The sequence below is a fragment of the Lonchura striata genome, chromosome 7 (assembly GCF_050655825.1).
Source record: "Lonchura striata isolate lonStrDom1 chromosome 7, ASM5065582v1, whole genome shotgun sequence".
Taxonomy (NCBI): Eukaryota; Metazoa; Chordata; class Aves; order Passeriformes; family Estrildidae; genus Lonchura; species Lonchura striata.
Window position 1 is genome coordinate 9,720,235 of NC_140709.1, and position 24,080 is coordinate 9,744,314.

At 48.9% G+C, this 24,080-nt stretch overlaps 1 protein-coding gene across 5 annotated transcripts in view; it reads left to right on the forward strand.

Annotated features, from left to right (window-relative positions):
• The first annotated feature begins 5,897 nt into the window (after nt 1-5,897).
• The window catches only part of HEG1 (heart development protein with EGF like domains 1), a 52,357-nt gene continuing 34,174 nt past the window's right edge, over nt 5,898-24,080 (forward strand). For 4 of the 5 annotated variants that reach the window (XM_085584163.1, XM_085584167.1, XM_085584165.1 and 1 more), the window contains exon 1: nt 5,898-6,174. In XM_085584163.1, the coding sequence (XP_085440289.1) occupies nt 5,913-6,174 (262 nt within the window). In that variant the 5' untranslated portion in view covers nt 5,898-5,912. Of the gene's footprint in view, nt 6,175-7,026; nt 7,442-24,080 lie in introns of those variants that run through there. The other variant, XM_021526041.4, reaches the window with a different exon arrangement.

The following is a 24,080-nucleotide window of genomic DNA, read 5'->3' on the forward strand; positions in this document are numbered from 1 at the left end:
TAAGGGAATTAAATTAAAGAAAATAAGACATGAGTTAGGAGATCCAGAGAGGAAGGGTGGGGAAGGTCCTTGGCTGTGTATCTCACTCACTGAGGAGCTGCACTGGTTGAAACCAGATAATTTGGTGGAGAATATTTGCCTCTTTAACACTGTGGCCCCAAAACCGGGATGTGATGGGCCCTTGGTCTAGCAATACTGGGAGGAGGTGCCACAGCTTTGCTTTCAGCTAGGTGTGCAGCAGTGTCCCCTTCTCCTGCCACCACTGTCCAGCAGCCCTTTGCACCTGAGCATCCTCTGGAAACATTCTAGTTGTGTTTGTGTGCTGGTCAAGCCTTTGCTGGCTGCCAGAGAAAGGCACCATGCTGTGCCACGCTGGGGCCTGGGGAGGGGACATCTGGAGGGCTCTGGGCTGCAGGGATGGGGTGTGCCTTGGTGTGTCTGGAGAGAGGCAGCGGTGCTGGCATCAGTGCTGGATGCCTCTTGCCCTTGAGCCCTGGCAGTGGAGGGAATGCTCTGCAGAGCAGAACCCCACTGTTCCAGGGTGTTCTGGTCTCTGGGCTCCACGAGCTGCTGCTGGAGAAACTCTGCCACCTCTTTCACTGCCATTCCCACCAGCACAGCAGGAGGCAGCTCCTTCCATCACCTGGGAAGCACAGGCACCTGCTCCTTCCCTTGTAGCTGCAGGGAGAAATGCATGGCACAATCCTTGCTCCGTTTCAGGTTAAGAGTGCAACAGCCTTCCTGGGTAATGCTTGGAAAGGGACATGCAGATCTTCCCTGGAGCATTAGCTCTGGTGTAGCTAATGGTAAGGGTGGCAAGAAGCCTTGTTTTAGCACCAGGGAGTCTGGTAGCATTGGAGACCCCATGAGACACTACAGGAACACAGGGCTTTGCACATCAAGGAAACTTTTCCACCATGAAAGAAAGCAAGCAAGCAAGCAGTTGTACAGCTAAATATCATGGTGTCACTTCAAAAATGATTGTAACTTTGGTAGCACGCTAAAAAAATTGGGTGGGCAGGAATTTATCACCTTCACATTTAGTGGAAGGGAAGAAATGTGGGTGGGGACTGCTCCTGTGAGTGGTAATGTGCTGCTTTCATCCCCTGAGAGCCCAGCTGAGCCTCCACATGCTGGGATTTCATGAAGCTTCAGGTTCCCTGAAGGTGAGTTTGGGACCCAGCTCTGAGCAGATGCCTCATATATCAAGGCTGCAATTTGGCTAATGTAATTAGGAAAAGGCCTTACTGTTTTTTAAGCCATGTGAGCTTTTTTTATAATCTACAATTATTTTCCTTTTGTTTTGAAATGTGATATTTTTAGTTATTATTATTATTACTATAATTCCAGAAATGGAAATGTTCTGCAATGGGTCAAGGTGTGAAAACATTTGTTTTTGAGAGAGATGGGGATAATGGGACACGGCTTGGTTCCTTTTGAAGGCTCCAGCTGTAAACTGGTGGCTCTACTTTTGATGTTTTCCTTTGCAGAGCATACAAGAACAGAAGGTGGGTGGGGATAAATATTTTATTACTTGCCTGGAAGCTCATGCTGCATTTATGATTCCTTAGCATTAAGTGGGTCCAGAAATTGGAATTTTATGCCTCAAAGAACTTCCAGCACAAACAGTCAAGACTAAGAATGGGCAGAAGAAAAGTGAAGTTTTGTTGTGATATTGGCATTAAGAGACAAGTTTCTCTTGTATAAATTGCTATAAATTGTCATCCACCTGAATCTGTGGATCTGTGTCCCATTAGGAGTCTGCACAGGGAGAATCAAGCTTATTAAATCCATATCTTAGCTCAAACTTGTCTTTTTTATTCACTCTCCTCTTGGCTCCTCTTGACCAGCCTTGAGTTTCCTTCAGTGGTTATTGCTGTGTATGGTGGCCAAAATATCACACACCTGCCATGGTGACATGGCATAGATAGTTGTGACCACAGCGTTGAAGCAGCAAAGAAGGGTGACAATATGAAATGATGCTTGTGTGCATGGCTGAATTAAGGCACAGGGGACTTTCTGTGCCTTGTGAGGTTGGTTGCTCTCAGCTATATGGCTCTGATTTAGACTCAGACAGGCAGAGTCTCTTAAACAGCATCATACTTACACCTGCAAGGTCAGAAGAGGTTTGCTGAAGCATAAGAGCCAGCCTAGGATTAACATTTAGGTTAGAGGGGAATGGAAGGTATTTGAATTATTGCCCTTGCATGGTGAATTTTAGAGAAGGTAATTACAGGAATAAAAGATAAGAGATTTTGTAGAAAACCTATAAATTTATTAGCTCTGTATGAAAGTGGAATGTAACACACTTGTTATATTCTGCAGTGGTGTCTTGCTGCAACCCAGATTTGGCACAGCATCCCTTAAACCTGAGACAAGGTGAGACCTCAGTGGTAACAGCCTTAAAAGCTACGGATGAGAGGCTCTAGCAGCAAACTGCAGGCTAAAAATAAATCACTTTAAAGCCCATACAGCACAGGAGGGGCTCCTTGCCTCTCTGCCTTCTGCTCTTTGTGGCTTTTCACATGATTTTTTTACTCGTATCCCCCAATACCTAGGATTTGCCCTCCTTATGCAAGAGCAAATAGAACCATGGGTGCTCCCAGAAACTTAGAAGAGCACAGTAACTTTATTGCATCCAAGTGTCCCTTCTAAATTTCACTGGGGGCTTCTTTCCAGATTTAAGGGCACTGCTCTGAAGTGTTTAGCTCAGCTCCAGAAATTCTGGGTGTGCTCCAAACCAGAGCTGGCTGAAAAAGGTCCTGAAATAAATAAATAAGAAATTTAGAATTTGCTTCTTCTCAGATTTGGATGGTTGATTTATTTTTTCACCCAGAAAATATGGGATTTTTTTTTTTCCAGTGACAGGATTCAAAATGCAACATCATTTCACGTTGTGCATTTTTCTGTGAGGGATGAAGAGGGATCACAAGACCCATATCCTGACCTCCAAATGTCAAATATCTGGAACAAGCTGCTTCCAATGGAGGTACAAGGCAAGCAGTTTTTGTTAAATCAATAAAATACCACCACCCCCAAAATTTCAAGAATAATGGTCACGTATTAAGTGCCTTTTGGACGATTGGTATCTGTTAATGGATGGCTTGTGGCATCAAGAGGAGATGTGAAGGTAATTAATTACTCAGGAACTATTTGTCTGCTTTGGAAACTCAGGGCTTTTAATAATAAATTCCAGGAGGAGAAAATATTCACTTTGTACCTTAATTCATCATCAGCTTAAAACTTGTCTGAGGTTTATGAGCCTGATCCAAGTTTTGGAGAGATCTGGGATGAGTTTCAAGGGAGCTGCAGGAGTTTCATGACATGGGCTGTGCCGTGGAAGGCTCCCATGGAACCAGAGGGAAGGGACTGGTCACTGTAATCCTCACAAGGTGCTACAGAGATGCCTCTTCTGCAGAGACTCTCGTGGCTTTTTGGGATTTCAGACCAAAACAATATAGAAACCAGCACATTTTGTCACATGTCTCTAGCCCCTCAATCTGGAAAATGGGAATGAAGGTGAAATCAAAACACACTCTGTTTTTCCTCCCCCAAAACAGGGTGATGGGCAGGTTTCAATTAATCAATATCAATAATGTTTCATATATAGCTTTGTTTGATGTTGATGAGGTTGTTTGTTTGTTTCTGACTCCTTTGCTGTGTGTGGAATGTGCTGCTTGCTTTCAGATGAAGTGCTAAACGTGTTCTGTACATAATTTGGGGAGGCGTTTGAGGTCACAGCCTCTTTCAGGAGGATGCTGTGGCATTACTCGACATCAGGCTTTGCTGGGCCCATCTGGCTCCTCAGCCACAATTTCATGCATTTAAATCTCCTATTACAAGGAGGGTATGGAGCAGCCCTCAGCCTGGAGCTGCCCTGGAAGCAGCAGCAGCAGGATGCAGCAGCGGGGCATGTGGCTGTGCCCTGGGGATAAACAACTGCAGCACCACATGGGGAAAAGCCAAGTGCTGGTGGCCTTCACTGAGAGCTTGTGCTCCACCTTCATCCTGCTGCAGTTCTTCCTTTTCCCATCACTGAAGCTTCTTTCCCAGCCCCCAAGGAGGGTGTCAAACTCATCACATGGGTGGCAGGGTTGATATCCCCTCCACACTGCCATCCGCAGCTCCAATGGGTAAAAGAGTAGTTTTTGAATAAAAACCAAAAAAGTGAGGTTTTTCCTTTGTTGTTTCTGCGTGGCTATTGAAACTGGAACTCAAAAATATCAGTCATAAATTGACTTCTTATATTCCTTACGAAACCCTGAAGGTAGGAATAAAAGATAAGATGGCAGGAAAACACAGTAGCTTTACATTTACAGGCACTAAACCTTGACAAATCAGACACCTGTGGGGGAAGGGACTTCATTTGGGAAGTCTGAAACTGCCTGAATATTGGTGTTTCCAGGTGCTTGTAAATAATGTGCTGCTCATGAAGCCATGATGGAGAGAGGAGAGAGATTATTTTCCGATGGTGAGTACTGGTTTAGGCCCACGGGTTCACACCTTTGAGGCCTTTGCTGGGGCTGGTGAAGGCAGCTCACCACTGCCATGGTCTTCAGAGGCTGCAGTGGCATTCCTGTCCCACCTGTGTTGAGCTCTGCCAGGATGTGGCTCATCCAAGGGCAGCAGGGGCCCTGTGGCCAGCGTTTCCTGCTGCTGAGCTCTGCACTCAGGCACACGGTCCTCATGGTCACCCCTGCCATGGCCACAAGTGCCCTGTCTGGTTCAGAAATGCAGCAGGTCAGGCAGGTTTAATGGCAGCTTTTGGGAGGACATCAGCTACCCCCTTCCCCCATGCCCAGAGGGGGTTAATTCAGCCTTCCCTAGCTAGTGGCACTGCAGGGTGGCCATGCTATGGGGGCACCATGGGGGAATGGGGAGATGGAGCCATTCGATACCGACATGGGCTGCTCTGCAGAAGTGTTTGTTTTGCATTTGCCTGTGTCTGCTATGGCTCTCCGTGGGCCTGTTGAGTGAAACAGTAGGAAGAATTTATTGAGACCCTTTTGGAAAAGCATTTGATACTGTGCTTCCTGCTTGTTGGATTTACAGCTTGGAAGGATGCAGTAAGAGTGCTGCTGTGTGGCTTAGATGTTAGAGAAATCTCTTGGAGAAGGCAGAGAAAAGGGTGTGAGCTCTGGACTTGGTATTAGGGCCCTCAGGCATGAGAGAGGGTGGATGAGAGAGCATCCATTTCATGTCAGGGTGAAGTTTGGCTTTCATTTGCCCCTGCAGCCCTGAGGATGCATCCTTGAGAGGATCAGAGAGGTTTCTGTGGTCCTGCTGCTTTATCTGTATTGCAAAGTTAAAAGTGTCAGATTTGCTGGTTGGCAAGTGTTTCTTTCTAGGGACTAACAAAACTTTCTAAAGAATCATATTTATTACTTAACTATCTTAGGAAGTGATAGCATGGAGTCCTGTATTTCATGTACAAAGATATCCCCAAGTGTTTGAGCTGCTGCATTGCACTACCTGTGCCATCTCCCAAAGTATCAAAATACATTACAGCTCTTCCCCTGAGCTTTAGCTGTGTATTGGTCTCTCTGTCTAATGGAGACAGAAGCTTTGTTTTGCACAACTATTCCATACAAAATGTGTAAATACCTGGACACAGAACAAAGAAGCCTAAAAATGTCCTGTGTAGATCAGGTACCTTGGTGCTGCCTGTGGCATCTGGGTCACTCCGTTTGCCAGGACTGGGGTGCTTGCTTGCATGACTAAAGCACAATCATGATTGGTTTGTGCTTCATGTCCAAAACTGACCAGACTTGGTTTGTTCCTTGGATTTAGGCAAATTTGAAGCAAGAAGATGGCAAAAGCTGTACGGAGTAGACTAGAGCATGGATTGATAGAGGGATGCCTCAAAGGTGGCCTTCCCAGGGCTTTTAATCTATGATTATTCAAGTACCAGAATGAGGATTTCTAAGAGTCGTGTGGGAAAAACATTGGCACGTGAGAGAAAAGCCCAGGAGCAGAGGAGAGCGAGTTCTGTCGGGGTAAAGCCAAGGCCATTAGCGTGCTGGTGTGGGCTCATCAGTGCCACCTCTTGGGTGGAAAGCGGCTTCCAGGAGAGTTTGTGTAAGTCAGCCACCGACTTCTGCTTTTGGGGAAGAGCAAACCTGGGGGCTGCGGGCCGGACCCCGGCTTGTTGGAGGCTGCAGCCGTCCGGACGTGGTGAGTTGTCACCAGTCACCCTCCCCTTCGGAAGGTCGGGTTCTGCTTGGCTTGTGGAAATCGACTCTGATTCTGAAGCAGCTCGAGGGAAAAGTACAGAGGCCAGGAGCGACTCGAGGAGAGAGGCTGGCCGGGACGGGTTTGTGTTCCCCGCAGAGGCAGAGCTCAGGGGACCGAAAGCTGCGCATCGGGATGCCGGCAGCGCCGGCAAAGCCCAACCCACTGCTCTGCGGCGTGCTCTCTCCCAGAGCTAGGAGCATGAAATTATGGAGGGGAATTTCAGAACAATGAAGGGAAATCCTTTGCCTCCCGTACAGCCCGGCCTGGGAAATTCACCACTGCCAGAAACTGTACCCTCAAACGCCGCTGCTGGCGTTTGAAAGGGAGTCAGCTTTATAACCAAGAGAACAGCTGAAGTTACTTGTCAAGGACTCGATTCCGATGGAATTGAAGCTGGGGGCTGTGCAGGGGGAGGGGGTGACCCAGCCGTGCGCTGCCCGCGTTAAGCCGCGGAACCGAACCGGGACTCTCCGCCAGCGCCGCGGCCGCGGCAGCGGGGTCGTGCTGCCCGGCGCGCCTGGGAGGCGCGGCAGGAAAAATAAAGTAGAAGTAAAAAGAAGCGTTATTATTACTATTATTATTACTACTACTAACTCTCCTACTGATGCCGCAGCCAGCCGGGCGAGGGAGCGGGCGGCCCGACGGCTGCGCGGGGCGGGAGGGGGCGGCCGCTGGGGGCCGGGCCGGGCCGGGGTGGGGGGGGGCCGTGGGGAGCCGGGCCATGCCGAGCCGAGCCGAGCCGCGGCTGGGTGATGTCAGGCTCGAGGAGGAGCCTCCGCCGCCTGCCCTTTTACTTTCGGGCGCCGGCACTTGGCCGCAGGCTGCCGCCGCTGCTGGCCGGGCCCCCCCCTCACCCCCTGCGCTATGGGCACCCCGCACTTCTAAGGCGCCGCCCCGAGGGGGGGGGGCACGGGGAATTCATTAAAAATCGCTATTTACGTGGTTATTCATTGCCCCGCTCCGGGTATGTGAACAACCACCCCCCTGCCCCCCCCGCCTCCCCTTCCATCCACCCCCAGCGCCATGCCGGCAGCCTGCACCCTGCTGCTGCTGCTGGGCTTGGGGCTGGTCCCGGTCCCACCGGCCGGGTCGCTGCCCCTCGCTTCCCCGCGGCGTGTTCCTCCGCCTCCCCCTCCTCCGCCTCCGTCCCGAAGCCGTCTCGGCCGCCCTTCCTCGCTTCCCGCCGCGGGACACGCCGGCAGCCCGGGTGAGTGCCCCGGGATGGGGATGGGGATGGGGATGGGGATGGGCATGGGACGGGATTTCGTCCCGGCGCGGCGGAGAGTGCGGGGTCTGCATCGTGCGGGTCTCCCGTGGCGTGGGACCCCGCGCTCTCCCCGCAGCATCGCGACTGTGGCTGCTGAGCATCCCGACATCACCCAGAGCTGGTTCAGCTGAGAAGTGTAACACTCCCCTCTCCCCCAGCCCCTTTCCCTTTTTAACCTTGCCCAGCGCATCGTCCTACAGACAACTGCTTCGGTGGGCGAAGGTTTGGGATGGGAATGGTGGGTGGGAAGGTGTAAACACGTTGTAGCTGTGTGGACTGACTGGAAGGTGAGCAGTGGAAAGTTCACCGAGGAACCTGAGAAAGGTTTTGGGGGGCACCAGGAGTACAGTCCACATGTGTCTCCCCATCCAGGTGGGAAACTGGGTGCTCCTGTAGATGGTCTTCAGGGTCTGCTTGTTTCCAGAAATGCTCTCATCTCACCTTAGGTACTGACCCCTATCAGGTGTGGGGACAGATGCTATCAGCTCTCTATAAATACCCTCTTTTTCTATGTCGCCTACAGAGTGTCAGATTAGTCACGTATAAAGTCAAAATTTTCCTTGCATGCCACATCTACAGTGCTATTATCAAAAGCAATGCCTAGTTTCATGCTTTACGGATTGTGCTGAATTTGGTTTCAGCACAGGATAAGCCTTATTTTTCCCAGAACAAGCAGGGATGTTTCAAGTGTCATTCAGTATACTGGCTCACTTACCAAAGAAGGCACATAGCTCTAAGGATGACTAATGCTCAATGAGTTTGGAAAGCACTGAGTGTCTGCAGGTGGTATAAGGAATCCAATATGTCAAATTAATCCTGCGTAGGTTTTAAGTGGGTTTTAGGATTCATTGCCTGCCTGAGCTGGACTGTCAAATTTTCTCTTTTAATTTCTGATGTGGAGAAAATATTGTGCTTTGGAACTTGAGGTTTAGTTGCGTGGAGTGGAGCTGTAAAATTTCAGGAAATGTGACAAAACTACATTATTTTAGTTTTCTTCACAAACCCAAGGCATGCCTTTGTAGGATGCAGCCACACTAGACCAATGTATACTAAGGATATCAGCTGGAATGTATCCTGAAGTGGATTAGAAAGCTCCTAACTAGCAATGCTTGTGAGAGCAGCTTTGTGACTAGGATACTGCATGGAAATGAAGGAGATTTGGGTCTGTTCCCAGCTCAGCTACTTCTTTGTGCCACTCCAAGTATCAGTTTGCCCTCCAAACTGGGAGAGAATAATGCTGTCTTACCTGCTACCATCCTTGTGAAGATAAAATCTGCAACTTGCCAGCAAACTGCTCACCTATTATTTGATGGAAGCTGTGCAAATTCCTCAGTGGACAGAAAAAAATATTTAATTTCATCTCAACTTTCATTCTGGCATCTTTTCCTGTGACCTTGATGACTCCTGAGAGTCAGTAGAGGAATGCATTTCCTTTGTTAAGAATCTGAAAAGCTCGAACTATCTGTCCACATGTTGGAAAAGCCATTTGTCAGGCCACCGGTGCCTGGCTGGCTGGCTCAGCAGTGAAGGCTTTGCTCCGTGCAGCCAGTGCTCAGCAGCTACAGGTGCTTGTGAATTATGTCAGCCACAGCCAGAAGGAGCAGGGCATGCAGTGAAGGAGTGATAAATAGCCCAGCAGCAGCTCGCTCCCCAGCAAACGGCATCATGAATTACACGGGGTCCTGACAGCTGCGATTCACTCGCTGTTGGCTCCAGCTCCATGCCTGCCAGTCAAGGGAATTGCCTGGTGATACAGGAGCAGGCTGGGGAATCTCCTGAATCACCCTCAGGTTGAGTTGCAGACTCCTGAGAAATCTCAGAACTGCTCCTGCCCCTCAGAGACATCTTCCATCTTTGAAAACATTTCCTTGAAGTGGGGAGGATCATTTCTCTTGCAAACCCATCACCCTGGCACTACCAGGAAATGAAGATTACATCTCCTTTTGCAACAGTCTGAGGCTGGGTGGCAAAAGCCCTTTCTCAGGCAGGGCTTAGTGAGCAGATGGTGAGGCAGTGGGTGTAGAAATGGGGCTTTTGAGTCTCTCACAAAGCATGGGGCAAGGGAGCAGGGCTGCCCTTGCAGCCTCACTGCCTTCCCAGCCGGCTTGTGCCTCAGCCTGCATCTGCCACCCTCCCTGCCAGACCCTCTGTGGGCTTGTCTGCTGAGAGATGAGGACAGATGGCTTTAGCCTGTGTTTGTAATACGGTCTGAACCTAAGGAGAGCAACAAAAAAAAAAAAAAAAAAAAAAAAAAAAAAAAAAAAAGGTGAAGTAGGAGGCAAGAAGGCTGGTGACAGTAAAGTTAAAGCATTATCAAATCGCTCCATGAAATATCTAAATATCTTCTGGCAGCTACTTCACATGGGCACTGAGGGAGCTGAAGGGCACTGTCTGCCACCAGCCTAGGTCAGGTCAGGGTTTGGTTACAAGCTCTGTCCTCCTGCAGGTCTTGGTATTTCAGGTTTCCTGTCTGTGAAATTGGAATAATTCCAGTGACACCACAGGGACAGCAGAGGTAACACTGAAACCCTGACAAAGTCACTATGACTGGGGTCTCCCTGTTCCTGCCGTGTCCCTTTTCCTGCTACTTCTACCCACACAGATGCCCTGCCACAGTGCCCAGCACAGCAAGGAACTGCTGGCAGCTGGCAATAGGCTTTTCCTGAGAAGCTGATCTGCTTTTCTGCCATCTGTGTCTGTCCTTCTGTCCCTGCTCCCTCTCTCCCATGGCAGGTGACACCTTTCTATGTGGCTTCCCTAGTGGAAGCCCTGGCAATGAGGTGTGAAATTGCCTGAGAAAGAACCAGCTTTAGTCACAGCAGAGATTTAGGCTGGCTGCTGCGAGAAACTTTTTAAAACTCTTAGAAGGGGTATACAGTCTGTATTTATTTATGTATATTTTTAAATTTGTGTTTGAAACTTTCTGTGTGAGAAAGAAGCAAAGTTAGGAGTGAAGGACAAAGATGCTGAGGATGTTTGTTTGCACAAAGGTATGATATTGCCTCCAAACCTGCCTCACATTTTGCAGTATGTATTTTGTGGCTCCTGGAGGCAGAAGCCCAGCTCTCCCTGCAGCCACACCGATGCAGAGAGGTGTAAGGTGCTGCTCCCTAGCTTTGATGTACTTTCAGGTGAGCGTGGGTGGTGCAGGAAGGATGCTTCCTCCCCCTGTGGCGTGGGGACAAGGAAGGATTGCCTCCCGTGCCTCTGTGTCACTATCGAGAGGCTGCAGGGCTTTCCTGTCTCTGGCATCTTTGCTGCTCCTCTGTGAGCTCTAAGTGGATTTGGTTGGTGGGCTGTGAACATGAACTCCCCCGGGTTGTATGGATTTACCTCTGCTCCTTTGTGTACATAATTTAAAGCAAACAAGAAAAGAAAAGGAAGAAAAGGCATTTCAGAAATGGAGAAAGATTGGAGATCAGCTTTCCTGCCTGTTCCCCATCTCAAGCCCTGGAAGGTAGCAGGGTCCGTCCACTGAGCAGCTGGGTTCACATCAATTTGTGGAAGCACTTTATGTGACGTTGAAGTGCTAAATGAGTAGTCTGAGAGATAACTGTGTGACCTGGCTGGCAGGGAGCACACAGTGGTGAGTATTGACTGACACGGCCGTGCGCAGTGACCGCGTGTGCAGAGATGTGAGCAGGCAAGGGGAGAGCTGCCTGTTACTGGGCTCCCCACAAAGTCTGATTTCCCAGTTCCAAAGCACCAGTGACAGCCTGTGCCCATTCAGCAGGTGTTGGCAGCATGTTCTTTGCCACTTTGGAGGGATAATTTAACTTCCTTCATGTTTTTCTTGTGGCTGGGGGGACGAGGGAGATGGGCCACGTTTGCAGGGGCTGGTGCCAGCCTTGCTGGTGCATCATGGATGCATTCCTTAGCAAATATTCTTATCAGAATCAGAAGTTGCAGATACTGATCTGTTTAGAGGAGTGTATAGTTTCTGGGACAACTTGTTTTCTTCATCTGCTCTTACAGATACCACTTTTTGGGCTGCCAGTCAGAAACTCTCCATGACTGAACTCTCAAGCTGTTGTTTGTGCTCCATCCTCCCTCCATTCTCCCCATCCTGCTCATCTGCAGAGAGCATGTCAGAGCTGCTGAGACTGACTCCATTGCCATCATATGCCTCAGAGGTGGCAGAGAATTTTGCTCATTTAACAGAGGGGTTATGATGCCAGGTTAGAAAGGCTGTTATTTTTGGTGGTCATAGTGAAAATGAATGGATGCTGCTGTTCACCTAAAATGCAAAACATGAAACTTTGTAGCATCGGTCTGGTTGTGTTAGTTTTAATGAAGCATTCATCCATGCTAACAAAACAACCCCGACAGAATACAGAACTATTTCAAATAACAAGCTAATCAAGCCAATACAACCTGTCAGTACAGCGATAGTGGTTCAGTGCTGTGATGCAGAGATTAAAGCACCACCAACATCCACAGCACTTCTGGAGCTGCTGCCAGAGGAACCTCCTGGCTGGCGCTGTGGGTTCCCCATCCATGGGAGCTGTGTGTCATTTCCAAAAACGAGGATAGCTACAGAGTGGCAAGGTTCAGCTGTGGCTGAGCCTGCTGACTTTTTGCAGCACAGAAATACTGTCTTTCTGCCTCTCTCTGTGCCATTCCAGCCACCTGAGGTGCTCCAGGCAGGGCTGCAACTGCTGAAATACCCCCAGAGAAATAGTCTGGAGCTGGACAGATTGTAGATAGTCAGTGCAAAGCATGTGGATTCTGGCTTTCCTTCCTCACGTAGTTTCAGAAGGGTTTCTCTGGTATGGAGGGGTGAGGAGTCTGAGGGTGTCAGGATATTTCTAGGCAGACAAATAGCACTGCTGAAACCTGGGCTGATCCTCTCGGATGTGCACAGAGCTCCCCTGGAAAAAGGCGGGGCCAGATCCTGGCACCTGCTGTGGTATCTCTCTGCTGTTGAAATGGTGCAAAGCAGCAGTTTGACCAGCTGGAGTGTCAGAAAGTGCTCCGAGAGAATCAAAGGTTGGTAGTTTGGAATATTCCCTTGAAAATGCTCAATACAAAATCCATAGTCTGTAGCATGTGAGCAAGCTTGTCACGAGGCCTGAATACCCCAACCACAGGTCCAATTATTTACATTCAGTTGAAGATGTAGGTCATACAATAGGTTTTTTCTCTTTCCTGAATGGCTTAACACAGAAGGCAGAATCCAATTTTCAGTGGCAGCAGACCTGATTACAAATTCAAATTTTTATTTCTTTGAGCAGTTTTTGCAACATTTGCATTGTAATTTGCTGTTTCTGTAAATATGAGATGTTCATTTGCTGGGATATTCATCCAGAGGAGATGCAAGAGGGCTACAAGCACAGGCGTGGTGAAAGAATGAAGTCTGTGGGTTCCTCTCAGGAGGAAATGGTTTTGTCACATCTGGCACCTCTTCTCTCCCACCATTTTCTGCATACATGCAGCTGACGTGTGTGCACCCATCACCATATATTTTTAAATGCCCAGCTGTTATATATATAACATCCTGCTGCTTCAGCAAGGGGCACAGTTCATGCAGAGTCTGCGTTCATCCTTTCAGGCTGAAATCATTCACATCTGAGGACAAGGAGAGAATTTTCCCACCCAAAAGGGAAATGATGTTGCATTACTGAGCAACCAGCCCAAGTAATAATATAATCTTAGAAAAATGCAGTTCCCTTGAGTAAAGGAAGCTCTGTAAACTTCAGCTCCTCCAAGCTGTTAGTGTGGCTGTTGCCTGTGCTGTACTAACACTGCTGTCAGACCTGGTTTACTGAAGTGCTCTGCAGAGAACAGGGATAAAAGGGGATAGGAACCAGCTCCTATATGAGAATGTGAACCTCTTGTAGGATCTAAGTACTGTGGGGTATATAATGCAGATTTTAGGACCTTGGATTATATCCCTTATTTGGCGTTAATTTGTTTTTTGCCTCATCTGGGTGCTGGAGAGGGTGATGGCCACTCGTGGTCATGAAGTCTTGGAGAAGGGACAGGCAGAGCCAGGCTGAGCACAGGGATCAGCTGGAGGAAGGTAAAATAATGCAAGGTTTTCACTCACTAGGCTCAAAAGCCTGTGGTTTGTTCTCTTCTGCTTGCCAGGGGATGTGTGGCATTAGTGAGTGCTGTGCCTTATCTTGGGCTCTGTGGGTGCTGAGTGTGTGCAGGTCCCAGGGCCAGGGCCTGGACTGAGCCATGGGCACCCCCCTTTGTCTGGGTGCAGCAGCTCCCCAAGCTGGACAGTCACTGGAACCATCTCTTCTAAAGTGCTGGTCTTCACAAAACCTGTAGGAGCCTGCTGTCTTGGAGGTCTCTGCCTTCCAGGCTAGTTTGTTTTAATGTATGAGAACAAACAAAACTGTTTCAGTAGCTTCATCCTTTCAGAAACCAGTATAAAATGCATGAGATATAAAAATATAATTTAAAAAGTGTCTGAAATGCATAAACAGGGTGTAATAACCTACAAACTCTTGCTGCTCCTGTGCTGCTTCCCCCATCCCTCTGTGGCTTTGGATGGAATTAGTTCCAGTTGACTGTCCTCTGTGCAGGCAGGGCTGTTGAGGAGGGTTATATCTGCTTTTGCATCTGCTGTGCCCTTGACTTGGAGTCGTTTGATAAATAGGTTTGCAGTTGGTTACTTAAGCATCTCCCAAGCTGCAGTCAGCATCTCAGCTGTGGGCGAGGGAGCACTGCTGCCAAAAGTCAGGATCTGTGTCAAGAGCCTCCTAAGATTTGGCTTTCTGTAAAACCCCAACTCCTGGAGTTGTCATTACAGGAGAATCACTTAGAGGGGTAGAAAAAGAGTGTCTGGCTGTTGAGGTGGTAGATAAAAAAGCCTGGAAACTATTAGCTGCAAAGCTAGGAGTCACAGAGGAAGCCCAGGTTGGGTTTATTTAAAAATACCTCTAGCTCAAAGCTGGTCTCCAGAAGCTTTTGTGTCCAGACAAAAGGGTTGTTTCAGACACCCCTGCTTTGCTAGGGGAAGAGAGGGAACACAGCAGGAATGCCGAGGGCAAACCCAGTTGTTCTCTGTCCAACTGTTTGAATACCTTGTGCAAGCACCTTGACCTTGGTGGGTTGACTCTCCACTGGGAAAAACAAGCTCCATCTGCCTTGTCACTCTTTGCAAGGCCATGAAGCTGGAAGGACTTTTAAAACAGCTTCTGCAGCATTCTGACTGTGCTCTGGCTGAGGGTGATCGTATCACTTACACTGTCACCAAATACTGCAGGTCCTTCCTTTTTCCTTGCAGTGTGGACACCCCATCTTGGGCTTCCAATCTGGTGCTTGGAAAAAGTCCTCTGGAAGTTGCTGTGACCTTTGCAGTTCTTTTGCCAAGGCAAACATGGAGACGTTTGAGGGACCTTTTACACAGTGGTTTGATGGTAGCAAGGCTCTTGCCACTGAAGTTTGGGAGAAAATAACCTACCCTTTTTAACTCTTGAGATGAACTCAGTGCGGAAGGAGTGAGGAAGAATTTTAAGTGGTTGATGGAAAGGCATGCAGACTGTGCAGAAAGGGTTAAGTCAGCAGGGCTAGCTGCTGTCCCAGGGGTACAGCCCAGGCTGTTTCCCAGAAGACATTGAGTTGCACACACACATTTAGGGCGTTTTTCTCAGCATTTTTCAGCACTTGTGATGGCAGAGGTTTTGAAGGCTGTTACACGATCAGTCTGACCTCTCGCCTCTATAACCAGGCAGATGCTGTGGTAATTTCTGCTACCAGAACCACCCTTAGATTCCTGTGAGATCCCTACAGCATGGAAGAAACCCTGTGCAGGCATTTCGGACTGATGGACAGGGTTTTTTGGTTACTGGTAGCAAAGGTGGGCTCTTTTTTTCCTTGAAGAGCATGTAAAAGGCACTTCTGCATCTGGAGTGGCAAGAGGAATTTAGATCTATGGAGCACAATTATTCACGTCACTGCTTGTTAGGATGCTGGTGTTAACACCCTTCCTCTTGTGGAAAATCTCTTAAGCCCTGAGGACTGATGTGAAACGTCACGCTCTGGTGAACTTTGCTGAAGCAGGGATGAATCACACTAAGTTTGGCTTCAATATATTGTCCAAAAGGTACCTTTTCTGATAGCCTAGGAGGAGGGTACTGCTGCCCACCCACCCACGGTGTCAGGACCTGTTTTGGGGGGAGGACAGCACTTTCTGGAGTATGCATAAATTGGGGGGTTGATGTGGGAGTTTGGATATTTGAAGGGTTTTTAATTTGGCTTTGGTTTTGAGTACTCTATAAAAGCAAAAGGTAGGTCTGTAAGAGATCTCAAGACATTTCCCAAGGGATCTCGATATATTTCCTCCCTATCTTCTACCCAGAATGGTAGATAAACATACCACTTTTTTTTTTTTTTTTTTTTTTTTTTTTTTTTTAATGAGAAGGGTTTCACTGCATCTCTGAATAACTGTCCTGCTACATCCATGCCAGTATAGGTAAGAAAACACTTTCTTATCAGGGAAACTGTAGCAGCTGGTAGTTAAATGTTCTGCAAAGAAATACCCCAGACAAGTGTTGGCCAGGTTTGACCCTGCATTACTTGTAAGATCTCACAAACTGACAAGGTAATTTAGCAATTTGGGGAGGAAATGCAAGAGGTAGCTCTGTCTATTGAACTAATTTCTCTCCTGTGATGGGAATGATTTCCAGGCGTGGAAGCATCCGCGGACCAAGTGCACATGATTTGAGTTCCTTGTCAATTGGAATCAAGGACCCTGATTGTGGAGCATAATGCTGCTCTTGTAATTCAGCCTTTATCTTTGTGCTGGAGCTGGGTATAATTGTATCTGTGTCTGGAGGGACAAGGAGAAGGGTTTCAGTGGCTGGCACTCACAAAGGCATCTTTAGAAACCTCCTCATCCCTGGTACAAGCTTGGTAGGGCTTAAATGAAAATACCCCTGAGTAGCTTTAGACATTTGAACAGTCATCATTGTTTGATTCAGATTTGGTTACAGGACTAACATCTAAATGTTAATTCTTTTTAGGACATTATCAGCTCTTTCAGCAAATGCAGAATGGGGATGCAGTATTAGACCATCAGCCAACCCTGCAGATAAAGGCCCTTTGAAAGGATGTTTCTTAGGAGGGAAACATAATCAGAGAATGCAGAAAATCATGAAGACCGTCTCTTCTTAGGAACAGGTAGCAAATATGATGCATGAAGAAAGCTAAATGAACCAGGAGGCTTTTAAATTGGGGAATGGGAGAAACAGCAATTTTGTGCCCTCTGAGGGAAGTCCCCAGCATGCAGTCAGAGATCCTCATCATCCTGTCCTGCAAAGTGCTGGTGCACCTGGAGATTGTAAGATTGGCTAAGCTGTGTCACACGCTGGGTTAAGAAGACTGAAGTTGGTGGTCACTTGGTGGCAGGGATGTGCCAAGGCAGGTGATGTGTGGTGGCTCTGTGCTGGGTAATGTGTGTCTTTGTGTGGGCAGGTGGGTTTGGGGCACAGATTTCTGTCCTCTCAGGCTTCTGTGCTGCCTTGCTCCCCACCCCATGCCCGTACACATCGAGGTAAGATGTGACCTGACCACGTCTCCCTCTGAGCCCTCAGCGACAGCTCAGAGGGTGACAGCCCAGCCCTGCCTTCTCCAGCACCCATTCCCACTGCTGGCCACATCTGAAGGAAGGTGTCTATTTTTCAGCCTCCCTGAAACATGTGCAGAGAGGCACTGGAAGTGGTAAATCGGAAACGTGTGGCTGCAGAGGCAGTGGCACAGTGGCTCTGTCCCAGCTGCCCCCGGGCAGTGCTGCTCCTCTGCTTGTCAGTGCTGGCTGCTCTGCCAGTGCCAGCAGGGAAAGACCCGGCCCATCCCCTGGCAGAAGGAGGCCGGGCGCCATCCTGAGCGCTGCCACCGCTGCTTCCGGCGGCGGATCGGCGCGGTGTCATCTAGGAAATGCGATTTAGATCATCATCCTTTCGCAGCAGATGGGGGAAGGGAGGTGGGGGCCCTCATCTCTTCTGGGGATACATTTCTCTTTAAGCTGCTTTATTTTTCTTTTTTGCCTGTTTGCCTTTTTCTCCATCCTTTCCCAATTCTCACTGCCCCTCGCTGAAGGGCAGGAGCCATGAGAGCATCCATGGTTCCCACCGCCGTGACATCATGGCCTGCACCCTACCTTCAGCTGGGTGCCAGGCTTGGGCTACCTTTCCCCTGAGATGGGGTTGCATTTTGCTGGTCTACATGGAGGGAAGAATCCACTTATATTGCATCTACCACTTGGCAGTCTGATGAATTTCCTGCATCCCAGAGGGCTCCTTATCCTTCTCACCCCACAATGTCCTTGAGAAGTTGCTCAATTCCCAGGCTGGTCATCACCCCTGGTGTGACTGCCAGCCAGCAAAGCTCTTTGGTATGTGCTTAATGTTAAGCACGGGGAATAGTTCCCTGGGGAGCTCTTCTTAAGTACATTGCTGGAGTGAGGCTCTGGTCAAGACACCTGGACCAAAGCCCACCTGCAGCAGGGAGCAGCATGGCTTGGTCCCCAGGGACTCGTGGCAGCCCCTGGCTGCTCCCAGCCTCACCTCTCAGCATTGCAGCACCCTTTTTCTACTCCTTCCTCCATCTTCCCAGTATTTATTGTCCCTTCCTGGGTGTGGGAAGCAGGTCCTGGGCTCAGACCACTTTGAAGCAGGGACTTGTGGTTTTGTTTCCAGAGTGGGATGTGGAAACACAATCTTGTTTTCACCTGGGTCTGCAAAAGGCTGAGTCCTCAGCCCCTGGGGCAGACGTCTTTTGCCACACATTTGCTTCGTCCTGCTTGGCATCACTTTTTGATAGACATTGAGGTTTTGTGCAGAAAAATCTGTGTTTCTGCCCCTAGTCCTTATGGTTTTGAGTAAAAACCCAGGTAATTACAAATACCAATGGTTTGGGTGGTTTTTTTTGCCCTGCAAGATCTGTTTAAGTCAAATACAAGTCACTGAATTTATATTGGGAGTAAATAAGCTTCATGGAACAGCTTTGGTTATCATGAGGTCACGCAGAATGAGCTAATGCTCCCTTCTGGCCCGGAAATTAGGCTTTTCAGACAGCAAAATTTCATCCTGCAGGTTCTAAACATCTTGCACCTTTTCTTACAGGGGAGCCCAAGCCCCAGGTCTGTGCAGTGCTCAGCCCCTCATAGAGATGCTCACCCCTTATCCCCAAAACCCAGCTCTGCTTGGGGGCAGATTTCTTAGACTGCCAGTTTTGGTGCCAGCAGCTGCTGGGGTGAAAGCCAGTGGGTTGTGATGCCCAGCTGACAGGCAATGTGCAATAAATCTCTCCACAGCACAGAGAACTTGCTGCCCTGGAAATATTGGCCCCTGTGAGCTTTTCACAAGCTGCAAACCTTGCAGACAAATCCCAGGTTTCTGGAAGTATTTGTGCAAGAGGTCTGGAGAAAGAGCCACGTTAGAAATGAAGTTGTGTCCTTGCAGAAGCTGACAGCAGCGTGGTCCTGCTCCCTCCAGCCTCACCAGCTTGTTTCTTTCCACTTCACCAGCACTGTACGCACCACCGTGGATTTTTCTCTTTTTTTTCCCTCCCCATCTTTTTTGCAGCCAGGATGTTTTTTCTTGCCTTTTTATTGTTCCAGTGACCTAGCAACTCCACTTTGCTGGAGTCCTGCCAGGAGACTTCCTCCCCAAGCCGTCTGATAGTCTCCAGCAGCACTGCCCTCGGATGGGAGCAGGAGTTAAAATGACACCAGGCTGGGTCCCTGTGTGGCTTTTGCCCTGGCCTCATGAGTGCTGGTGAGGGCAGCGTTGCCTTCCCAACTAGAAGAGCTTCCAGGGGGCTTTAAAAACATCAGAACAAGGCAGGAGAAGCAATGTGTGGGTGATATTTTCTGTAATATTTCTGCCGGACGTTATAGAAAAGACTGGAGGTGTTTAGAAGTGAATTTGCTGATGCTGGGATTTAGCATTTGGGATCTGTGGTGCAGGCAGGGTAGCTGGGGACATTTCAGCATTGTAGGGTTGCAGGATAGGGGATGGGGAGGAGGCGTGAGTGCTCAGAGAGCTGTGCAGTTAGGGAGATTCATTTTGGCTTGGTTTTACTGATGTTTACTAAAAACAGTAGAAAAGAAATCCCTTTGGTAAGTGCTTCTGGGACCTGTCAGCTGGGGCTGCCTTCATTCTGCTTGTGGGGGCTTTTGCCACATTAACGCTGGAGGGACACTTCTAGGGCAGAGCAGAAATGAGTGGTCAGGCAAGAAAATATGCCTGGGTCTGGCTTTCTGTCAGGACACAGGGCCTGGGACACTGGAGGTACAATCTCCACTGGATGGATGAATTGAGATTTTACTGGACCCTCAGCATGGTTATGGGTTTTTAGCAGTATGGTAAGCCATAGCTTATCCCTGTTGGAAGTGGAATTTTATATAAATATGTTTTTCAAAGACTTGATGATGAACCAGGACTTTTTTTATATTCAGTTGCTAAAAGCTGTTTATGAAAAGAGGTTTGAGGAGGTGCCTTGAGCCGTGGGCCGGTCATTTTCAGGCAGCACAGGTGATCCCATGAATCCATGTGGTCTCAGGCATCTGTGGATTGAACCAAACTGCCCAAGAAAGATAAGAAGGAAGTTTAGGATTTCATAGGCTTGAGCAGGTTATCTGGCAACCTGCACCTCTCCAGGGAAATGTTTAGGACACCAAAACTAAGAGGCTGTAAACCTCTTGATAAGCAGAACAATATCCTGCCCCTGCACTGTGCAGGTTTTATCCCAGTTGTGGGCACTCCATATGTATATATCCTGTGCTTTTGGAAAGGATCACAGATTTCTGTGTACTCTTTATTTTAGAGAACCTGTTTCCTTGCTTTAGGGTACTGATTTTAAGAGCAGTAACCGGATCCTTTTTTTTCCTAATGGCATTTCCGAGCATCAGGCTCTGGGATGGTGAAAAAATGTGTAGGAAGCAAAAATGGCCTTTAGCATCCTCTGAGGTTTTACAGGTCCTGGTGTGGAAGTGCAGAGTGTTTCTGTGTCATAAAGCAGAACTGCGAGCAACGTGCTGTGGCATGGCACTGGAATGTCTGAGGATAATGCCGATGTCCCCAGCCCACCCATCCCCAGGTGGGCATTAGCCATGTGGACTTTGGCATTCAGAGCTTGCAGGGGATGCTGCTGGCATTAAACCCCCATCACTTTTCTTGAGCTGACATGTTAATGCTCTAGGCACCTTTGTTGCCTGCACTAATCTTTCCTATTATGGTTAAAATTACTGAAGGTCCTGTGAGTTGCTGTCCTGCTCTGCCTGGGGCCGGTGGGGAGAGGACAAGGAGCAGAAGCACTGCAGGAAGGGAATGTGTCTATAGGGTACTAAACCCAAACCAACCCCCACAAAAGGGTGAGAGGCAATGGCAAGGCTTCTGCACCTTTTCTTCTCTTCCCCATACACCCCCTCTTGCCACCTTTCTTAATCCAGACAGAAAAAAATCCTTTTATTGATAAAAAAATTAGCAGAACAGGGTTGACTGCATGTGGTTAAAAACCTCTTGCATTTTTCCCGCACTTAGTGCACACGAGGGACCTTCCCCAAGCATATTATCAGTGTGTTTACACTCAATTGACCCATCTCAAGTATGATTTTTTTTTAAGCTCCATTTCAGCCCCCTCTGCTCCCCCCCCGCCTTGAACTTCTTCTTTCAGAGCAAGAACAAGGAAGGAAATTGAAAATCCCAGAGAGCCCTGGACGGTCCAGATTTAGGGCTTTAGCTTTTGTTCGCACAAACTCGCTTGGCTCCTAAGCGGCCTCCACCCATGATCCCGACATCCGCAGCAGCCGTTCAAAACAGAGCTCCGTTCAAAACGGAGCTGCCCCGGCCCTGCTCCCCGCTTCTCCTCCCTGCCTTTCTTCCCAACCTTCCCTGCAGCCAGCGAGGAGTTTGCGAAGTCGCGATGAGTTTTTTCCTCCCCTCCGCGAGCCTCGGATGATGTTGAGGTTATGCAACGCTGACAGATGTGGGTTTGTGCTGTAGCTGCGGGTCCCGGGAGGAGCTGCTGCGGCTCCACGCGTGCTCCGCCCGCCGCGGATCTCCCGGCGTGGCCCGCAGCCCGCAGAACAGCGCTGCACGGGCGGCTCCATCCCCGTCCCGCCGGGAACGCTCCCCAGGGAATGCCCGCTGCTCTGGACTTGGCTTTCCTCCTGGGCGAACTCAGATGAAATTTGTGTTCCCCCGTTAAGAAAGGATTTTTCTTCCTCTCGAGGGGGAAAAAAATCCCATCTTCAGGGAAGCAGCGGGGCTGGGATAGCTTGTGACGTGCCTTGGCTGGCTGCAATCTCCTGGCAAATGCTGCCGGCGGGGATGCTGCTCTCCTGGCATCAGCAGGATACATCCCTCCTCCCTCCGTGCCCTAAGGTGTCTGTGTGTGATCGCAGTCACTGCAGAAAACTTGCATTATTGTGCTTTTTGGTGTTGTGCTGGCCCATGGTTGAGTTGTGAGCATCTCCTAAATGCTGCCTTGGATGCAGCCATCTCTGAAACAGGGCAATGCCTGTGCTGTGCCAGGGATGAATACAGAAAATTGTTGGCCCAAAAGAGATTTTTCAGGAGTCTCACAAGGTAGATATCCAACTGGGCTGCCAGGGGCAAGCCCAAAGCCTTGAGAAATCAGCTGGAACTTGATCTGTTTGTCCTGGCTGAGCTATGTAACTCGGCTCACAGCAAGCCACGGACTTGTTATGCTTGCAAAGAAAAAGTAACTCCAAGCCTCGACCTGTCTGGTGAGCATCACTGCTAGTTTTAACTGGGAAGGAAAACACCAATCCAGTGGGTGGCAGGGTTTTGTGCTGGAAGTCAAATATTTCTCAGTGGCTGTGGTTATGTGATTAAACCGTGCAAAGCTGTTGGCAGCTTAGGATGTGACGAAATTGTTAGTGACAGATCGGTACCTCAGCTAAAGAGCCACTCTGCTTTAAGCCTTTAATGCGTCAGGGGAGGCCAGATGGTCCCGTGGGGAATTTTTTGGAAGAAGTCTGATCTGGTCCATCCGCTCCAGAGGAGGGTCGTCTTTGAAGTCTTAATTTCTTCAGGCAAATCAAAGAGGATATTGTGGTTTTATCTTGCACTTCTGGTAGGCTTGATGGATGTGAGATTTCGTGTCTATTTTGTTGAAGAGCACAATTTTTTGAGGGGTTTCCTTACTACATGCTGTGGGTTGAATTTTCCAGCATAGCTTATGCTCTGCACTCGCCTATCTGGGGAGCTGAGCTCATGCTAGCACAAGGTTTTCCTCCCTTCTCCAGGACCTGGTATACCTTGCAGGGCAGAGTTAAAAATGCCAGTTGACTCTAAAAAGCCTATGTAAATAATACCTTCTTATTCAGCCCCTCCACTGCCTGGCTGCACTCAAAGCCAGGTTTGCTGGCGCCCACAATAAGGGGAAGGGTTTTGCTTCAGTTTATTCCCAGCAGCTCTGCAGAGCCAAAAGAAGATAGAGAACAGTCTGAGGTGGATTTGCAGGGCAAACAACCACCAGATAAGCAAACAGCAGTGTTTTACTTTTGAACTGGTCTCATTCAATCAAGGAACATAGCTGAAGGCACTGCTTGTTGGCATTTCCAGGATTACTTTTTAAGAAGTGGCAATGAAATGCCTGCTGCAGTGTGATCCTGTGTATTTCAGCCTGCCTGTCCAGAGCCCTTGTTGACAAATGACTTGGCAACCTGAGAAAGCAGATTTCCTTCTGTCTATCCTCATACCCTAAGGGCTTCTTTAAGCATCTGCTGCTTTGCCTTCTCTCCACGCAGCAAAGCTTTCCAGTCAGCATGGGTTGCACAGCTGAAAGCTTTTAGTGAGAGGGGGATGGAGAGAAATTCAGTGCACTGCCCTCCAGCACAGCCACATTTTTTGGGGCTGCTATAAATGGACTTCTGGGCTACAATTACAGGCTGGGTATTGGCTTGCAAATGAACACAGCAAGCATCTCCTGCCACTTCCCATCCCATTGTCCAGCTGGTGAGGACCAGAAGCTTTCCCTGTGAGGCAGGCTGTGGCTCACAGTGGGCTCTGGGTGGCAGTGGCTGCTCGGCATTGCAGCCACTGAGCGCTGCCAGTAATGGTACCCTGGGGGCTCTGCTCCACCACAGCTCTTGTCTCCTTGGCCCACATGGGGCTTAGACTGGATGAAATACAGACTGTCCTACCTACCCCTCTATTTCTTGGTGAGTTCCCAGTGATGCTATTGCAGATGTATAGAGGATACCACTTCCGAAATCACCACCTCTGCTGTGGCAGGTGCAGCAACTCCAAAGAAGACGTACAGGACAAGGAGGAGGTGTCCCATAAGTGTTTCTCTTGAACACACTATTTTCTTACAGAAAATGTTTGGAGGCCCAGAACAGGCTTAACCTTCAAAAGCAGGGCTTTTGGGCAGAGGCTGAGTGCCTTTATCTGCTGCCTGTGGATGCCACGCACCTGACAGGGACTGCGTTTTGGTTGTAAGGAAGATGTACAAAATAGGGACCTTGCCCTTTCAGATTTGGACTTGCTTTTGGCTTCCAAGCTTGTTGTGGGCTCTGCAGGTCATCTGAGGCTGCAGTGCCAGCCAAGCCTTGGGACTATGACATAGATGGTGACTGCTGGTTTTTGTGTGA